Genomic DNA, 16,233 nt, shown 5'->3' with positions numbered 1-16,233 from the left:
ACGCTTGTATAATTTCAGTGTTTCCCAGTAAATGGAGAGTTTTAGCAATATTCTTCTTGGTGCAGGAAAAAAAAGGAAGAAAGTTTTTGCTGTGTTTACTCAGCAACAATTTAGAGGTTATATATCTTACTCTTACCAGAGTTCCTTGCATCAGATATATTTCCTGGACTTCTCAGCAATCCCATCCACAAACCCACGCAAAATCTATCTTCCAATCAGTGTGCCTCTATAAATAAGATCACCAGTACCTTTTTCTTAGTTTGTTATGAGTCAGAGATGAAACCCTTTACACCATCCTCAGAGAACAGTTGATATTAATTTGTCACTTTGAGCTCCCTCTTTCTGTATAGGCCTCAGATAAAATTACCCTGTTTTGAAAGTCAAGGTTGGTAATCCCCAGGTCCTGGGTGATCTTCAGTCTTCTGTAGTCACACTTTCTCTTTGCTGGTGCATGAGCACCTTGTTTCCCTCTCCCAGTTTGTTTGCAGGATGATTTATCATGGCTGAATGCTGGCCTGGGACAGTTGAAGATTTATTGACCTGTTTTCCCTGCCCCTGAAGCCATGGTTTGATTGAGCCTTAAGTCAGCTTGTGAACTGTCCTGATTTACAGTGTAAGTCTTAAGGGCAAATGAAAACCTGTAGTTGTTTTCTTTAAAAGTCATACCTCAAACTTGAATTTAAAATTCACAGATGTGTCAGCCATTCTCATGTTCTGACTGTGCTGGACCACAGGAGGAGTAACTTCATCAGTTGAACCAAACTGAGTCATCCATGCACAGAGGAATAGTAATTTTGCACTGAGTTCTTCAAATGTTACTGCTGCTTTGAGCTTATTTGGGCTCAGAAAGCAGGTGATGTGTCTGGAATGCTTAGTAAAAAGCACATTCCATGACTGTTTTCTGTGTGGGTGTTTTGGGGAGGGTTTGAGGTTTTTTTTCTTTGGGGGGTGGGTTGGATTAGTTTTAGTTTTTACTGTAGTAGTGGTTTGCTTGGGTTGGGGTTTTGTTTGGTTTTATTTATTTATTTGTTTGTTTGTTTTACTTTTGCAAATTGTTACCATTTCTACTTAAATTTTCAGTAGGAAATTTAAGAGAGGTCATTTAAGAAGAGGAGAGGCAGGCACTGATCTCTCCTCTGTGGTGAGCAGTGACAGAACCCGAGGGAATGGCCTGAAGTTGTGTCAGGGAAGGTGGAGGTTGAGTATTAGAAAAAGGTTCTTCACTTGGAGGGTGCTTGGACACTGGAACAGGCTCCCCAGGGAGGTGGTCACAGCACCAAGGCTGACAGAGCTCAAGAATTGTTTGTGTGATACTCTCAGGCACATGGTGTGACTCTTGGGGATGGTCCTGTGCAGGGCTAGGAATTGCACTTGATGATCCTTGTGGTTCCCTTCCAACTCAGCATATTCTGTGATTCTGTTATTGCCAAAACATAACTCTACTAGAATAGCAGGTGGAGGAGGGGGAACTTAATGCAACAAACTGGAAGAGCAAAACAAGACTTGACTTTTCTTATTTCCTGTTCATTTGCTGGTTAATGACCTTGCTTTTCTGCACATTTGGATATATGGGTCCATCCTAACCTGGACATCAGATGTGTGAACAGGAGATAAAAGTAAAATGATGCTTAATAAGATTTTAATCTTGTTTGGTTTTGTGTGTTTGTTTCTGAGACACAAGGCCTGTTAGTCTAACACATGAGCAGATGAATCTTGTGAAACTCATTAGAAAGGTTCTTTTGTGGTTAACTGAGATTCACAAAGAATTTTTTTAAAAATCAGAACTCTTATTTCTTCTGCTTCTACCGAAGTGTTATTTTCATGAATTGGTTAATCAATATTGCCCTTAATTTTAGTACGTCTTATTCTTCTTTCTTCTTTTTTCTTCTTCTCATTTCCACTGCTTTTCTCAAGAAAATAATCCAAAGCAGGGGCTACAGTGGCAGAAAGACTCCCTTCCCTCTATTATAATTTTGTTCTGTATCAGGTAACTCAGAAATTAAGAACTTAAGAGTAACCTAATAAGAATTGGGTTTATTTTTCTTCATGTGTTTTACTGTCCTTTACTCGCTGTTTCTATTCTACCTAAAACTCTCTTTTCATCTTCAGAAAAAGTAACATACTTTGTTTACCAGTAAAAGTTGTCACACTGACCTTCTAGCCCTGTGTGTTATTATAAGCCTTTTTTGATCCATTGTAATCCAAGAAGTATAAATATTGAATATTTCTATGGTGTTCCATCTTCCCTAAAAACACTTAGATTTTCACAGATCTATTTTTTGGCATATTCTTAGTAAACCAGTGTTTTAACAAGTGTCTCTATCTTTTTTTTTTTTTTTCTTGGTGTGCTGTATAATTGTTTAAAAGAACTGTAAGAATGATGGTACTATCTTTTCTCTATAAGCTACTGACCAGCTGATGAATTAACAGTAGTAATTAGATTGTGAACACCTTTTCCCACTATAATTTCTTGTGTTTTTTCTAAATGTGTCTCAGTGTTATGTGCCAGTGCTGTTCTGCAGTCTCTTGAATCTAGTTGTAACAGTGGGACTAGCAGCTTAAACTAAACCAAATGACATACTTGAGTTTCAAGTTGATAAAATCACTTCCCAGCCATTATTATTACGACTTTGTGAGCAGATGAAGCTAAGCAGACATTATCCTTGTGCTAACAGAAAGTGTAAATTTCCCATTGTTCAAGTAAGATACAGTTTATCATTCTTTATCAGGACCCTATGGATTGTGCTGAAACACTCATTGGCATTTCATTAACTTTGTAATTAAGGGTGAAATCAAATAGCTTAATTATTTTACTGAAGTCTGAAAAGAAGCACTTAATGAAGATTTCCAGTACCTAATTCCCTTGAAGTGAGTTATGACATATCTGGCGTGAAAACCTTCACACTTCATCCAACTTTCATCTGGCAGTGCCATATCACCTTCCAGTCAGTGGTGCCAGTTCACCATTTCCCCAAAAGCAGAAGTTGCACATATACAGTCTCTTTTCCATAGGAGTCTGAATCTTTTACTCACACTTCTTTTGTAACCTCTTTTCTGGTTAAGATTGTTCCAGGCTGCAAGCTACACAAAATCTCCCTACTTAGTATCTCTCCAACTGTAAGGGATCCTAAACCCTAATTTCTCAAAATTCTAGCTTGAAAAGGCATTTTTGCTTTCTGAAATTTAATTCAGGGTTTGGACTCAGTAGTTCAAGCAGCGTTTGTAATCCACATGATAAAAACATCTACATGTTGAGTCCAATTGGTTAATTAGCTGAGAAGTTATTTGGGATGAAGGAGTCTTGGCTGACAGATAAAATCCTTCAACTTATGCATATCTCAAGGGATTGGGTGAGTTCACTTATTATCCTCATTTCTTAGTATTATTCTCATTAATAAAAGCTTGGGCTGCTTTCCACCCGCATGGAATAGGACCTGTGCTTAAGGTGGCGTTTGGGCTTTTGAGCTGCAGATGTGCGTGTTACTCTCTGTGCCAACACTTTTAGAAGTATGCTTCAAGTGTTTTAAACACCTAGCACTTTATAATACATTATTTGTATTTTCATTTAATGAGGTTATTTAGGCATTAATTACAGACTAGTATGGTTAAAAGGTTTATGGGACGTCACAGGATTAGCAAGCAAGTGGTGAATGGCAGCAGCATTCACTTCAGCCGTGGCTCGAATAAGAAGTTGGTTTCCTAAGGCAAAGGCTCATGAGTCTTTCAAATCCAGATGGAAATGGGAATAAGAGGGATCCAACTCTATTGAATTTTGTTGAATCCATTTTCAGTTCTGGTTCTGCTGTATTTTCTGTGCACTTCCCTGCTAATAACTGTGTTCTGTCAGACAGGGGAACTAATGTCAACTTTATTTTATAGAGAAGGAAGCTTCTGAGAGGATAACTGCCAAGGTCATGCAGGAAGCTTGTAAGCTAGAAAGTGAAGCCTTGGGTGCTTTTTCTCTGCCCTTTTTTTTTTTTTTTTTTAATGGACACAAGGCAGTCTTCCGTTTCCCACCAAAACTTTATAGTTCCTCCACCAGCCTTCTCGAGATACCTTCTGCAGCCCCCTTAAACCAGCAGCCTTACCAGTTCCCTTTTCTATTCTTCTCACTGCTGCCCTGGGCTTCGTTGGAGAGCCAGGCCAAAATCCAGATACCTGCCTGAATGTGGCCTTTGACAGCTTGGAGTTATGCCTTACAGCTGAAAACATGCTCTGGGCATCCTTGGGGTTTAGTCTTCGCATTTTTAAAAATAGAAATATGTTTATTCAAGCTTCTACAGCACGTAGAGAAGTTGGAATTTACTGATTCTGGTTCAAAACCGAGCATTGCCCAAGTGCAACATTCCTCTCCCCACAGCTTTCCAATGGCAGCATTATAAGAGGTTTCAGTGGTCTTTCAGTTGAGGAGGAATAGGGAGAGGGTACATGATGGTATATAGGTACAGGGAGTTTTGGATACACACATGAACCTCTGATTTGACTGCATCAGGAAATAAAATCCCTAAGGTCACATAACTGTGGTCTCCATCCTCGAACATTTCTTAAAAGTCACTCAAAAATGAAGAACTTTGTAAACCTAGTTTGTTAGCCTGTGAACAGTAGACAAATAGTGCACTATGTGCTGCCTTTTGGACAATATACAATGTGTTCAAAGTAGTTTGGGTTCTAGAGATTTAAAAGGTTATTTTACTTTTAGCCATGTTACGTGAAAACTACTAAAGCAATGGGTGCACATCATTTACTGGACCTCAGCAACCAGAATTCAAAAAATGTCTCAAGTTGAGGAAAAGAATATTTACAACCTTGTGAGACCTCCCTGGATTTTATGCTGTGCTCTGAAGATTTATGTTTAACTTAATTTTTACAACAAATTCTGTTTGTTTGTTGTTTTTTTGGTTTTTTGTGTTTTTTCCTGCTGGAAAGGAATGCTAGTACCATATAAAATACACTGGTTTCACTTGAAGAGACTTTTGATTCTTATCTGAGAGAAATCAGACTGCTTTAAAATGCTAATCTTCATTATTGCGAGGTATGCTACTAGGAACACTGGGAAAGGTTAAAATCAGCAGTCTTGAGGCAAGCTGCTGATTGTTCATATTTGTACAGAAAAATATGGTTCCTTATTTACTAGATGCTTGCTCTGTGTTCATCCTAGTAAAGGATCCTCCTGCAGGCCTTAATACTGATGCTATTTTACCTCCCATAATGAATATTCAAAAGCTGCAGTCATTGAGGACTCAGGTGGCAAAAATAGTAAGATGATTGAAGCAAGCCTTGACATAAAAGCCTAAAAGTACATTTCCAACTACATGGAAATAGTGCCGATTTCCCTTTCTGACCACGTAAAAGAACGGTGCCAGAAAATCTCCCATGAATTAAATGCCTGTCTCACACACTAGTGTGATTGCATCTTTCTCTCTGTATGATGTGTTGTAATAAGTATGTTTAAAAAAAAAAAAAGGGAAAAAAGACAACAGGGCTTTCTGTAATCCTCTCTCACAAAATGCATTGGAATTGAAAAATGGGATAAAAGACACACTGTTAAGATATGGCAATGCATGCATTGTTTTCTACATAATGCAGTCAGAGTCTCCATGGTAAAAAGAAATTTTTATTTTATTTTTTTTGTCACCATCAGCAGTTAACCTAAAGTAGGAGCTACTCCATTTCATTATAGGTTAAATGGCTTACTATACAAAACTAGCTGAGAAATGTACATCAGCAACACTGCATTTTTTTAATAGGTTTTAAAAACATGCTTGAAGATTAGTGAAGAAAAAACAATGCAGCATATGTTATTGTTCTGGAATTTTTTTTAATAGAAAGCGCTTCTTTTCAGCATTCCCCCTACAGTGGAGTCACTTAGACACTTCCAGCTGGTGGCAGGGGATACAGCCATAATACAGCTTTCTCTGTCCCAGCTGTCTTTTTCATTACGTTAAATGCATTACGATGGCTGCACTGTTTTATAAAGGCTCAGGTGCAGAAAGGTACAGGAAGAAATCTGCAACTATGTATTTCTGTAGTGACTGCAAGCTTCTGCGAGATCTCTGAATCCTGAATGTGTTCCTGGCTCTGGTCACAGATTTCCTTCCCATCACTGGAACATTTGCTGTAAGGGCTGGCTAAAGGTGCCCGAGGAAATCACCTTTTACAAGGGAGCATTGTTGTAAAGGATTTTTAATGCATTATGGCTCACGCAGCATCACAGTTAAAGAAAAACAGGGATTTAGAAATAAATGCTGAGGAAGAAACTGAGAAAAAAAGAAAACACAGGAAAAGATCCCGGGATCGGAAGAAAAAGGTATCTAGATCTGTGCCAAATTCTGACAGAGATTCTTTTGTTTTAATTTTCTTACCTTGCAATTGAAGTATCAAAGCTTGTTCTTGTGTGTAACCTGGTAGCTGTCAGAGTAATTTGTTAACATTGTAAAATAGCATTTGTATCCACGGCTGTGGGGTTTGCAAAGCAATTGAATGTTTAATTGGGTATTAGTTGATTGCAGTGATGATGCAGAAGGTGTGCATTCATTTCCCACTTGTGTTACCGTGATATGCAAACTGTCTGTGAGTTGAAAATAGTTTGTAACCATGATACGAGGTTAAATGCTGAGCTTTCTCGTAGGTTTAACAGCATAATAGTTTAGTCTTACATACATGTACTTAAAAGGGATATGTGTGCAGGCAGATTTTTTTTCTTTGTGTTGGGACTGTGTCACATGTTTGGCTTCTGAAACATCCATTTTTGGGATAATGTTACAAAAATAAGGTGTTTTAGTGTTTCTCTCTTTCCTAGCAGTGGGGTGCTTTAGAGAACTGAGCCGTAACAATCTGTTATTAGCAACTTTCTTTTGTTAAGGAAATATGTGACTGAGATCACAGAGCCTGGTTTTTCTCTGCTGTAGATATGTCTTAGCTGCAGAAAACCCTTCAACAAACTAGGATCTGAAAAATTCAGTAGGCACTGCATTGCTCATTGTTCAGTTCAGGAGCCTCTGTGATTCCAGGCTTACTGTTTCTCTCTAAGGTATAAAGCAAAATAGTTACGGTTTGTGGCATAATGACAGATAAAGAGGCCAGCCACTTTGGCAGCTCTGAGGATATGTCCTTAGAAATGACACCTTGTACTCTGCTCCATAGAAATAAGGCCCTGCCACGACTTCTTGTCTTTGGCTGTATTTTGTTATAATTTTTCAAGAACATGTCAAGGAGCCGGTTGTCTTAAAAGAAACCTGGGTATGTAGTAATTCTGTGTGCCTTAGTGAAATCCCCCTAAGGGGGAGATTGGATTAATCTTCATATGCTCAGAGAAATGGTGCATGTGCTTCCTAAATGACATGTAGATTTCCTCTAACATATGTGCATCTTTTGGTTGGGCGAGAGTCAGCATTTCCCTGCCCTTTTCTCTTTCTTCTCTGCCCTGGCAGTACTATACATAATGAAAAGCACTCAGAAACCCACTGCCTTCTGTTCTAGTGAGCACATTAGGAGACTCTTTAACATGCTGCAGTACATTTGCTGCAGCCATCTAAACTGTAGGTATTTTTTTCTGTATGAATGTATACATTATAGATCTTCTGAGTCATCTTCCAGTATAAGGAACGCTATGGAAATCAGTTGCTGTCTTGGAGGTCAGTTTTGAGGTGCTGCTGTTTGAAACTAGCCTGAATTAGTAATATTTTTCTTGTTTGCTGTTCAGATTGTGTGCAGGTCTGTAATGTATCTGTCAGGGTGGGTTCCCCCCCATCCCCTGCTGAAAATGATCCCAGCAGTAAAGAATTGTAGGAGCTGCCTATCAACCCATATTTACCTATGGCTTGTGAGCTAAAATGTGCAGTCTCTCAGCTAACTCTACTCATGCTGCAGGAAGCCCACGTTGTACTTGATGTGCTGAAGTTTAACAATAGCGTTCCCAACCATATCCATATACCGTCTTTGTGTGAGGGTGCTTCCTCACAGCTCGTAATTAGAACAATATAGAAGGGATATGTGAGTGAGAGGCTCTTGATTCAGTGAGGTGAGACAATTGCTTTGTGGACAAAAACGCTTTATTGTTTATACAACATTGTGCTGTAGAAAGGAAATCTCATAGCAACCGGAGTGGCACATGGATAAATATCTGCCTATTAATCTCAAATATATGGATTTCTTTCTTGTGTGAAATATGTGGGTTTGTTTCTGAATCTTAAGAATAAGAGAAAATAGAGAGCCTTTGCTCCACAAAATGATTTTTTTGGATTCCTTCCCCCTGACCCCTTTGTGTCACACTGGTATTTGGTAGCTTATTCCAGTTTCTTTCTGGGTTTCCTTAGGACTCTGCGGATTCAGGGCATGTAGAGGCCCTTCCTAGTAGGAGAATGGAGCAGAAAGCAGCAATTGATTAACTTAACACTTATACATTTGGGCATCAGTCTTCTCATATCAAAGACATGGTTTTGTTACCCAGTACATAGGGCGTAGGAAGTCCAATAATTGTGGTTTGCCATTTTGTACTTTCCTGACTATTTAAAACATTTTCCCCCCAATTTTTCCACTATGAGTTGTGAGTCACTTCTTGTTCCTCTGCACCACCCACAAGCAAGCAGTACTCGGGGATTTTTTTGTTGATCACATGATACTGCACAAAGCTAACCCTTTGCTTAGGCAGTATGCAGAAATATCCTTTGGAGTCTTCCAATCACATTGGAACAACAGAGAATGCTAATGTTTCCGGATAATTTATGCAGTAAGGAGCCCAAGGCAGCCAATGGTTAGAAAGTAAGGCTGGTTGGGTGCACCCAGTGTCCTAGACTTGATGATACCAGCAACAGTCATGCTGATTTATGTTCCTATTTAGTTGGAGGTTTGCAGTCTGAGGGTAATATTTCACTGCTTTTGACTGGTTAAGCAATTTACAGTGTAATAACATTTCTGTTAAGGCTTGCTTCAATACTTGTATGAGAGACATGACCTTTTTAAAAATACACACAAAACAAAACCCTGTATGATATCCAATCCCACTTATTTTCAAGGTGAGGTAATCTCAGACTGCTGCTCTTTGCTCTGTAGAGATGCTGTGCTTCTGTGCCCAGTGGGCCCACCACACTTCTGTTTCCCTGGATTCAAGACATTCCAAACCTGTGCTGAAAGGTTCAGACCTTACAGTTTAACTCCTGCAATAGAATGGGATGAGGCCAGCAAGTGAAGGGTCTGCATTATACAGGTTTCCCCTCAGTTCTGTTCAAATTTATATTGCAGCTTCATGCAGTTCTGCCTCTGGATGGTTGTGCAGTGTCCTACACTGCAAATAGTTTGAGTACATCCAAGGGCAGACCTGAGCCTTAAGTGGTATCACAGAACAAGCCAAGCCACCCATAAAAATGAGTGATTGGTAGGATGGCTTGCTCAATACTTTATAGTGCAGCTCTGTCATGCATAGTTTGGTTTGTGAAAACTAAAAATTGTTTATCCTGTAATAATGTCTGGAAAGAATTTAGTTGCTTAGTCAGTGCCGTTCCTAAAATAAAGGTGAAATCTCAGAGGGTTTTTTCATATTCTCTGTTCAGTACATAGCAGAAGGCCAGGTCTTGGCACGTACTCAATGATTTATGTTTTATACAATATTCAGAAGGGCTGAAGTGATTTCCATTTGTGTGGAGTGCTCAGGAGCTTGTGTGTTCTTTGGGAACACAGAATAATTTGATCGTAATGCAAAGTCTGCTGCTGTCCCTGAGATGTTAAAGGCTGTTGCTGTCACATCCTGTGCTGCTGCAAACTTGTGGGCAGCAGGGAAAGCAGTGAATGCCAGCATCACAAATCCTGCTAATTTCATCACAAGACTCGTGGTGTTTGAAGGTTCTATTTAACTTTCATGTACAGTGGAAAAGTTGCCCTGCAATTTCCTAATGGATATGAATTGAAATGCTGTGTCAGGAATGATCAACCTGTAGGTGTGCAGCTGCTCATGTGGCTTGGAGGAGCTCATGCATCTTCTGGGCTGGGCTTTGCTCCCATCTCTAAGGGCCTGCCTGTGAGAGATGGTGTGGACTGCCCAGCCTAGCAGAGCTGGAGACACCTCCCAGGGGCAGCAGGACCCCAGGAGGGCATCATCATCATCATCTCCTAGCTGGGAGACTCCCACTGCAGCTCTCTGTTTCCTTTCCCCACAGCTCTCTCAGGGCTGCCAAACGTTTTACAGATCTCAGCTATGTGAAGGTTTTAGTACAAACCTCAACTTTCACGTCCAAACAAGTCTGCCAATTACCAGGTAAAGCTTTTAACTCAGATAACAAGTAGAAATCCCCATCTTTTTTTTAAAAAAATAGTAATTCCGTGGGTTTTAAACAAATATGGATTAGAGATCTGTTTCATGGTTTCTGAACAGTTGAAACTGAGAGTAGTAGAATCCAGATAGATTGGGCACAAATGATTGTTCCTTAACTCATTTGTGTTGAGGCACAAACCAGGCAGATGTTGCTCTAACATCTGGGAACGTGACCTATGGTAAGTGAACAAATTGTGTTATTTAGGGTCTGAAAGAGAAATTGTTAAGTCAGTGAATCTTTTCTAGGTGTGAGAAAAATTCCAGTCCTATCCTTAGTTTTTGACATGATGCTTTGTCAGAGGCAAATCTGATTAAATGGAAAGGCATTTTTTTGATAGATGTTTAGGGGCACTGGTAGATGAGATATCTACTAACAATGTTGAATTCTTACTAGCACGGAGCTCTGTGGTGAAAGTGTTTCTATTCAGCTGGAAAAACAATTCCTGCTTTGAAGATGACCCCCAAAGGAATGAAACTATTGCATTGTATTGTGTGGGTAGCACTACAGCATCATTTGAAGTGGGCACTGCTCAGTGTTACTTCGTTGTTTATAAACCCAGGAAAAATTTTGCACTTGTAAATTTTCATTTAGGCAGGTTTGGAACATTTACCTTTTCCTCTTCACCTTCCTGCTGCCTCAGGATTGTGCAGTCACAATGAATGGCCATTAGTTACTATGCAAATGTCAGTTTGGGTTATAAACCGTGTTATGCTTAATGTTACCAGCTTGTGGTGGGAGGAGATGGGGAAGAGGGAGGACTAACAATGTTATGGGAAGATAGCTCAGTGACTAGATTTACAGCTGAACTCTCAGTGAGTGTAAATTAATCCTGTTTCCAGTACCTGGTTGATATTAATGGAATCTTTTATCCTTCTGGGGTTTTTTTTCTATTCAGGCTTGTTTGGTTTTTTTGTGGATTTGATTTTTTCTGGTGGTGTTTTGGTTTGGATTGGTTTTGGGTTTGTTTTGGGTTTGTTTTTGGTGGGGTTTTTGGTGGGGTTTTTTTTGTTTGTTTTGTTTTTGTTTTTGAGAGTTGGGGAAGGGGGAATTGGGATGCTTTTGAAGCAAAAATCAAGTTATGTGGTTATGAATATATTCAACCCTTTGCCAAAAGTCAAAGCTCTGCTTGTTTCAAGCTTTTAACTTACTTGAATCGATGGCTTCAGGATAAGTCATGGATGCTTTGAATCTGTACCCCATGGCCATTCACTAAATGCTTGTTACTGAGAGCCAAAATACTTGTCAACTAGAGGAACTGACTGAGCACCTGCTAAAATTAAGAGTTAGTCAGACCTAGTTTGATGAGGGGGTTTGAGAACTAGGCTCTTGGTGTATATGATGTGGATAGAGGAAAGAAATACAGAAGAAAAAAAAGTCTGAGTTGTGAGTTGTATTAAAAATAAAATTCCTTCCCATCCAAAGCCTGATGTATTCCCACAGTGATTTGCCTGGAAGTTCGAACAATAAAGGGCTGGATTTGCTGCTATTCAAAAATTTTGGCCATTAGTAGAGTGATATCAGGGATTTTCTGGCTGAGGCAGCTGGACTAGCACAGGACAGAGACAGAGAACAGGGCTTCAAGGGCTTGATGGGGCCCAGTGTTGCCTGACCAGTTTGAAACCTTTTAGCCCTCTCTAAAATAATGCCTCTCTGTTAGAATGGGATGGAGAGGGGCCTCTTTCAGATGATGAGCTCAACAGAGATGGTACAGCTGCCCCACATTGTTCCTCATTTCAGTTGTCTAACTTGAGCTATGGCCTTATATTTTAAATGCAAAATGATAGGTGCCTTCAGAGGATAATTCAGTGCATGTGAGACAAGTTAAAGCCATGTCTTCATCTTCAAGGTATTGAGTATCCTCCATCCTTGCAGCTTCAGCTTTTGGGCACTCAGCAGCTCAGGCTCTGGTGTCTCTGGTGGATGTTTGGGATCGTATAACACTTTTAAAAATCTTTCTCACATGTCTGTTGCCTGATGTGGTAGTTTTGTGGAGTTCTGTTTTGTTGGCCAGTGCTCTGCAAGGTGGGTAATTACTGCCCCCCATGGAAAATGTCAGCTTTTGTTTTTATTTTTTACAGAAATCACCGTGTGGTGGCTTGGAAGAGAAATCCACCATGATGTTTCTTTAGTACTTATTCAAGGAAGACTAATGTGGACAGGAGAACTAGACTGAAATAAGATTGTGTTGCTAATTGAAAAGAAAATTCACTCTGGGCTGTTTGGAGGTTTTTTTAATAAATAATAATTTTGCAAATAAGCTAAAAGTTATGATTAGTTTAGTAGTATTAATTGGTACCACATGAGATTTAGTACCCTCAGATGTACACAAGCAGTTTAAGCCCTTTGTGTTATGTACCAGCATTAAAACTTTATTTTGCCTTTGTAGTTGCAAAAAGATACAGGACATGTCACCTTCATCTGAAAACTTTAGAAAACTTCTTATGATTTGTTTCAACAACCTGAATGATGTATTTTACCTAGCTTTTTGGGGTTCAGCTGTGTTCCATTCCCAGTTTTGGTTCTCAACTTACGGGGCCAGCTGCATGTTGTGCCATCACAGTTTTATGTATCAATTTTAAATCTCAGTTTGAGAATTAATTTCAGTATGTTTCTATTTTTTTCATTGAAAATAATTCATAATTAAAGAGAAAAGTACGAGATAGAAGGGTTTCACTTCTGTTTCTGATATCATAGTTTATGCAGAATATATTCTACTCCATATTTATGCAACTGAAATTAATGGGATTTTATGAAAGTAATTACTTCTTGATGAAAGTGATAGTATCCAAGTACTCTGTTAACACAGTGATTGCTAATGAGCACAAGCAGGAAATGAAGGTCTGTACCTTAACAAGTTATCCACTGTCCCAAGTTATATACAATGTCTGCATTTATTTAATGGGTATAATATGACATATAGTGCCCAGTGGGGGCTACTTCAACAAAATCTCTACCAGTGGCATTAAGCCTGGTGTCTTGGGTGACCCCATCTCTATCAGGAGCCAGTCAGGGTCCCAGGTGTGCCTGGTGCTTCACCCATTAAATTAATAATAATTAATAATCTATAAATACAAAAAAACCTACTGTGATCTTGTCCCTTGCTTCCCTTGTGAAGGAAGGGACACGTGCTCTAGTGGAAGTTATTCCTACCCATGGCAGAGGGTTGGAACTAGATGATCTTTAAGGTCCCTTCCAACCTAAACCATTCTGTGAATTACATTCGTGTATTCCACGCTCACTCCTATAAGTACCATATGTATAGATGGGATGAAGGTGTAATATGTCAATTGTTTTTATTTTTGTAGAATATGGAAGGGAAAAGTATATAGTTTTTTTGTGAAATCCTGTCAACTCAGCTCTGAGATACAGGCTTGTCCTTAACCCTGTGGCCGCAGCCTCTTGAAATAAGATGTTCTTAAGTAAGCAGGCTCTGCTGGAGTAAGAGTGTGGAGAGGAGACTCAGAAGAGGGGACAGGTAACTGCTGAATTGTGACTGTTGTGAAAGGATTTCCTGGAGCTGCTGAAGTGGCTGCTTTTGCATAATCATATTTTTAAAGTAAGCACCATCATTATGCAAATCCTCGAGCTCTGACAGACTACGGGCAACTGGTAGCCAAATGAATTCACGTACTTGCATAGTTCACTAGCCATGAGGAGTGACCACAAAGACCCCTCTCCACTAATGATGGTATGATCTGTAGGCTGGGGCTGGGGCTCTGGTGAGCAGCTGCTCGTGTGGCATCTTTGTGCTCTCATTGTCCTGAGTACAGAACCTCATACCCTCTGCAAGTAGAGGATTTATACCCAGCAAAACATCTGTAATGCATGTACGATGTGAGTAAGTTTGTTTGTGTTCAGGGCAGGAGCAGGAGGGGAGATAGTGGTCAGGGATTTATTTGGTTGTGACTGCCCAACTGTGTGTTTTGCACCAGCACATCCATAGCCCTGAGCGAGGCATCTCCCGCTTCCTACAGTGAGTCTCCATCTGTGGTAGGGAGCACTTACAGTGGGAGAGGTTGTGTAGTGCTGCAAGGGCTTTAATTTCAGAGGAAGCATGTTCCCTTTGCAGTGGCTCCAGGAAAGCCTGGCTCAGCCAGTGCTGTTGGCCAGCCTGGGTCCTTAGGGAGAAGCTGTCCACAAAGTTGTTAGCAGTGTTTTCAGAAGTGCTGTGGGTGTGTATAAATAATTTGTTTCTTCATCTCTGTCGTTTACAGTGTGATTCTGTTCCATTGCTGTCATGGATTCCTAAAGGAATTATAAATCCTATTTTTAATGAAAAGACAATTTGAAGAGAACAAATCATTAGATAAAAAATTTAATAATCTCTTTCAAACTCCTGTCTCCTTTCTTTCAGAATTCTTCAAATTACAGTATCACCAGCAATTCCTGCATCGCACTCTGAGTTCACAAAGCTCAGAACAATTCAGAAGTCAGTGAAGTTGTTGATACCTACCTTTCAGTTAGAGCACACTGATATGCATATTCTAAAGAGCTTTCTTTAAAGGCAGCATTAAAATAAGGAACTATGTGATACAATTCTGTCTGTGCCCTCTACTAAACCATACTTTTACCTGCCCTGTTTGTTGTTGTTAGAAGATACATTTGTGGAACTCACCTTCTTCTGAGCACATTGGTTTATTTTCTGGTGAATTACTTGCAAATGTCAGGATGTGGAATAACTCCATCGTTGACTTCCTTCAGTTAATCAAGATTTTCACAGGTAGCTCGGCAGTCATCCTTCCCTGTGGCATATCCTGTGTGTTGTCCTCAAGTTCACCCAGCTGGAGGTGGTCCACAGTGTTCTCTGGGAACTTGAAGAAAAGCAAAGTTGTGCAGTATCCTCTGGATAGATATTGCCTCCACTTCCCAACATCAATTTTATTAATAGATAGAGGTTCTACAAAGGTAGAACTGAGGCACTGACTGTAGTTAGCTACAGTCAGTTTTCCAGAGTTGAATCAGAATGTCTTCTAAATACAGGCATTAATAGCTTTAGATGAAATTCCTTCATAGGTGAAATAACTTTATATTCTCCCACACAGCTTTTTTTCTTTCATAATTGCATCACCACTCCTTCTGGACCCCTACCATGGTATCTCTGAAAATGCAGCTGTTTCCCATTCATTAATCACTAGCTTAATGTTGAGCATTTTCAACCATCTCATCTGCTGAATTTACCATTGGCCTGTGAGGAAATACCAGTGTATGAGTGATCTCAGTCTGTAACCTGTTCTCCTGCTCCCTTCGGATTTGTATGAATCTAGCAATCATCTCTGGTGCTGAGGCTAATGATTTCATGCTCAGGCTGTATGTAAATTAATGGAAATATTATTCAGAATTAGAGTGCTGGCTAGATCCTGAATAAGCCTTGCTATAGGGTGCTCGCTGTGCCTGAGGGGAAGATCCCCCAAGAGTAGACACAGGGGTACCAAACACCTTGTGATGCAGAAAGCTAGAAAAGAGGCTCAATCTGTGTGAGAGCAAATGCAGCATTTTCCTGTAGTACTGAGGAAACCTCTCTCAAAAGAGGCTCTTTTTTTTTTTTTTGCCAGGCAGTAGCAGACAGTATGTTCTGGAGGGTGGCTGTGGACAGTTTCCTTTTTCTTACACAACACTCTGAAAAGTTAAAACATCCCATAGTGAAGTACTGCTGAGAAGTGGGTGGGAAAGGTTTCCTTTATTACATTTTTACCATCTAAGCAAAAAAAAAAAACATCTTCAAGGAGAATTGGTGAATGTACTGGATACCTGCAGTCCTAGTTTTTCCTACCACTTGATTTAATTTGAAACCACCAGCACTTTGAAGCTGTTAAACATCAAAATTCTGATAACTAAAGACTGCTGTTTTTCTACCAGTCTGAAAAGATTAAAAAGATGTTGAGAGGAAAACATGTCTCATGACAGTGGGTGCACAATCAAAGTTTCT

At 39.7% G+C, this 16,233-nt stretch overlaps 2 protein-coding genes across 31 annotated transcripts in view; both read left to right on the top strand.

The window, feature by feature from the left end:
- The window catches only part of ANK3 (ankyrin 3), a 304,909-nt gene that overhangs the window by 93,522 nt on the left and 195,154 nt on the right, over positions 1 to 16,233 (top strand). For 4 of the 30 annotated variants that reach the window (XM_050340472.1, XM_050340444.1, XM_050340491.1 and 1 more), the window contains exon 1: positions 5,763 to 6,307. The exons of 1 other annotated variant lie outside the window; for it this stretch is intronic. In XM_050340472.1, the coding sequence (XP_050196429.1) occupies positions 6,194 to 6,307 (114 nt within the window). In that variant the 5' untranslated portion in view covers positions 5,763 to 6,193. Of the gene's footprint in view, positions 1 to 5,753; positions 6,308 to 16,233 lie in introns of those variants that run through there. 25 more of the 30 variants (XM_050340415.1, XM_050340396.1, XM_050340363.1 and 22 more) reach the window with 18 other exon arrangements.
- Positions 1 to 16,233, top strand: part of TMEM26 (transmembrane protein 26) — a 386,732-nt gene that overhangs the window by 354,917 nt on the left and 15,582 nt on the right. The window lies entirely within an intron of this gene.

This window comes from Myiozetetes cayanensis, unplaced genomic scaffold (genome assembly GCF_022539395.1).
Source record: "Myiozetetes cayanensis isolate MyiCay16 unplaced genomic scaffold, myiCay2020 scf10, whole genome shotgun sequence".
Lineage (NCBI taxonomy): Eukaryota > Metazoa > Chordata > Aves > Passeriformes > Tyrannidae > Myiozetetes > Myiozetetes cayanensis.
The sequence above is the reverse complement of the archived record's forward strand: the minus strand, read 5'-3'. Positions and strand labels throughout refer to the sequence as shown.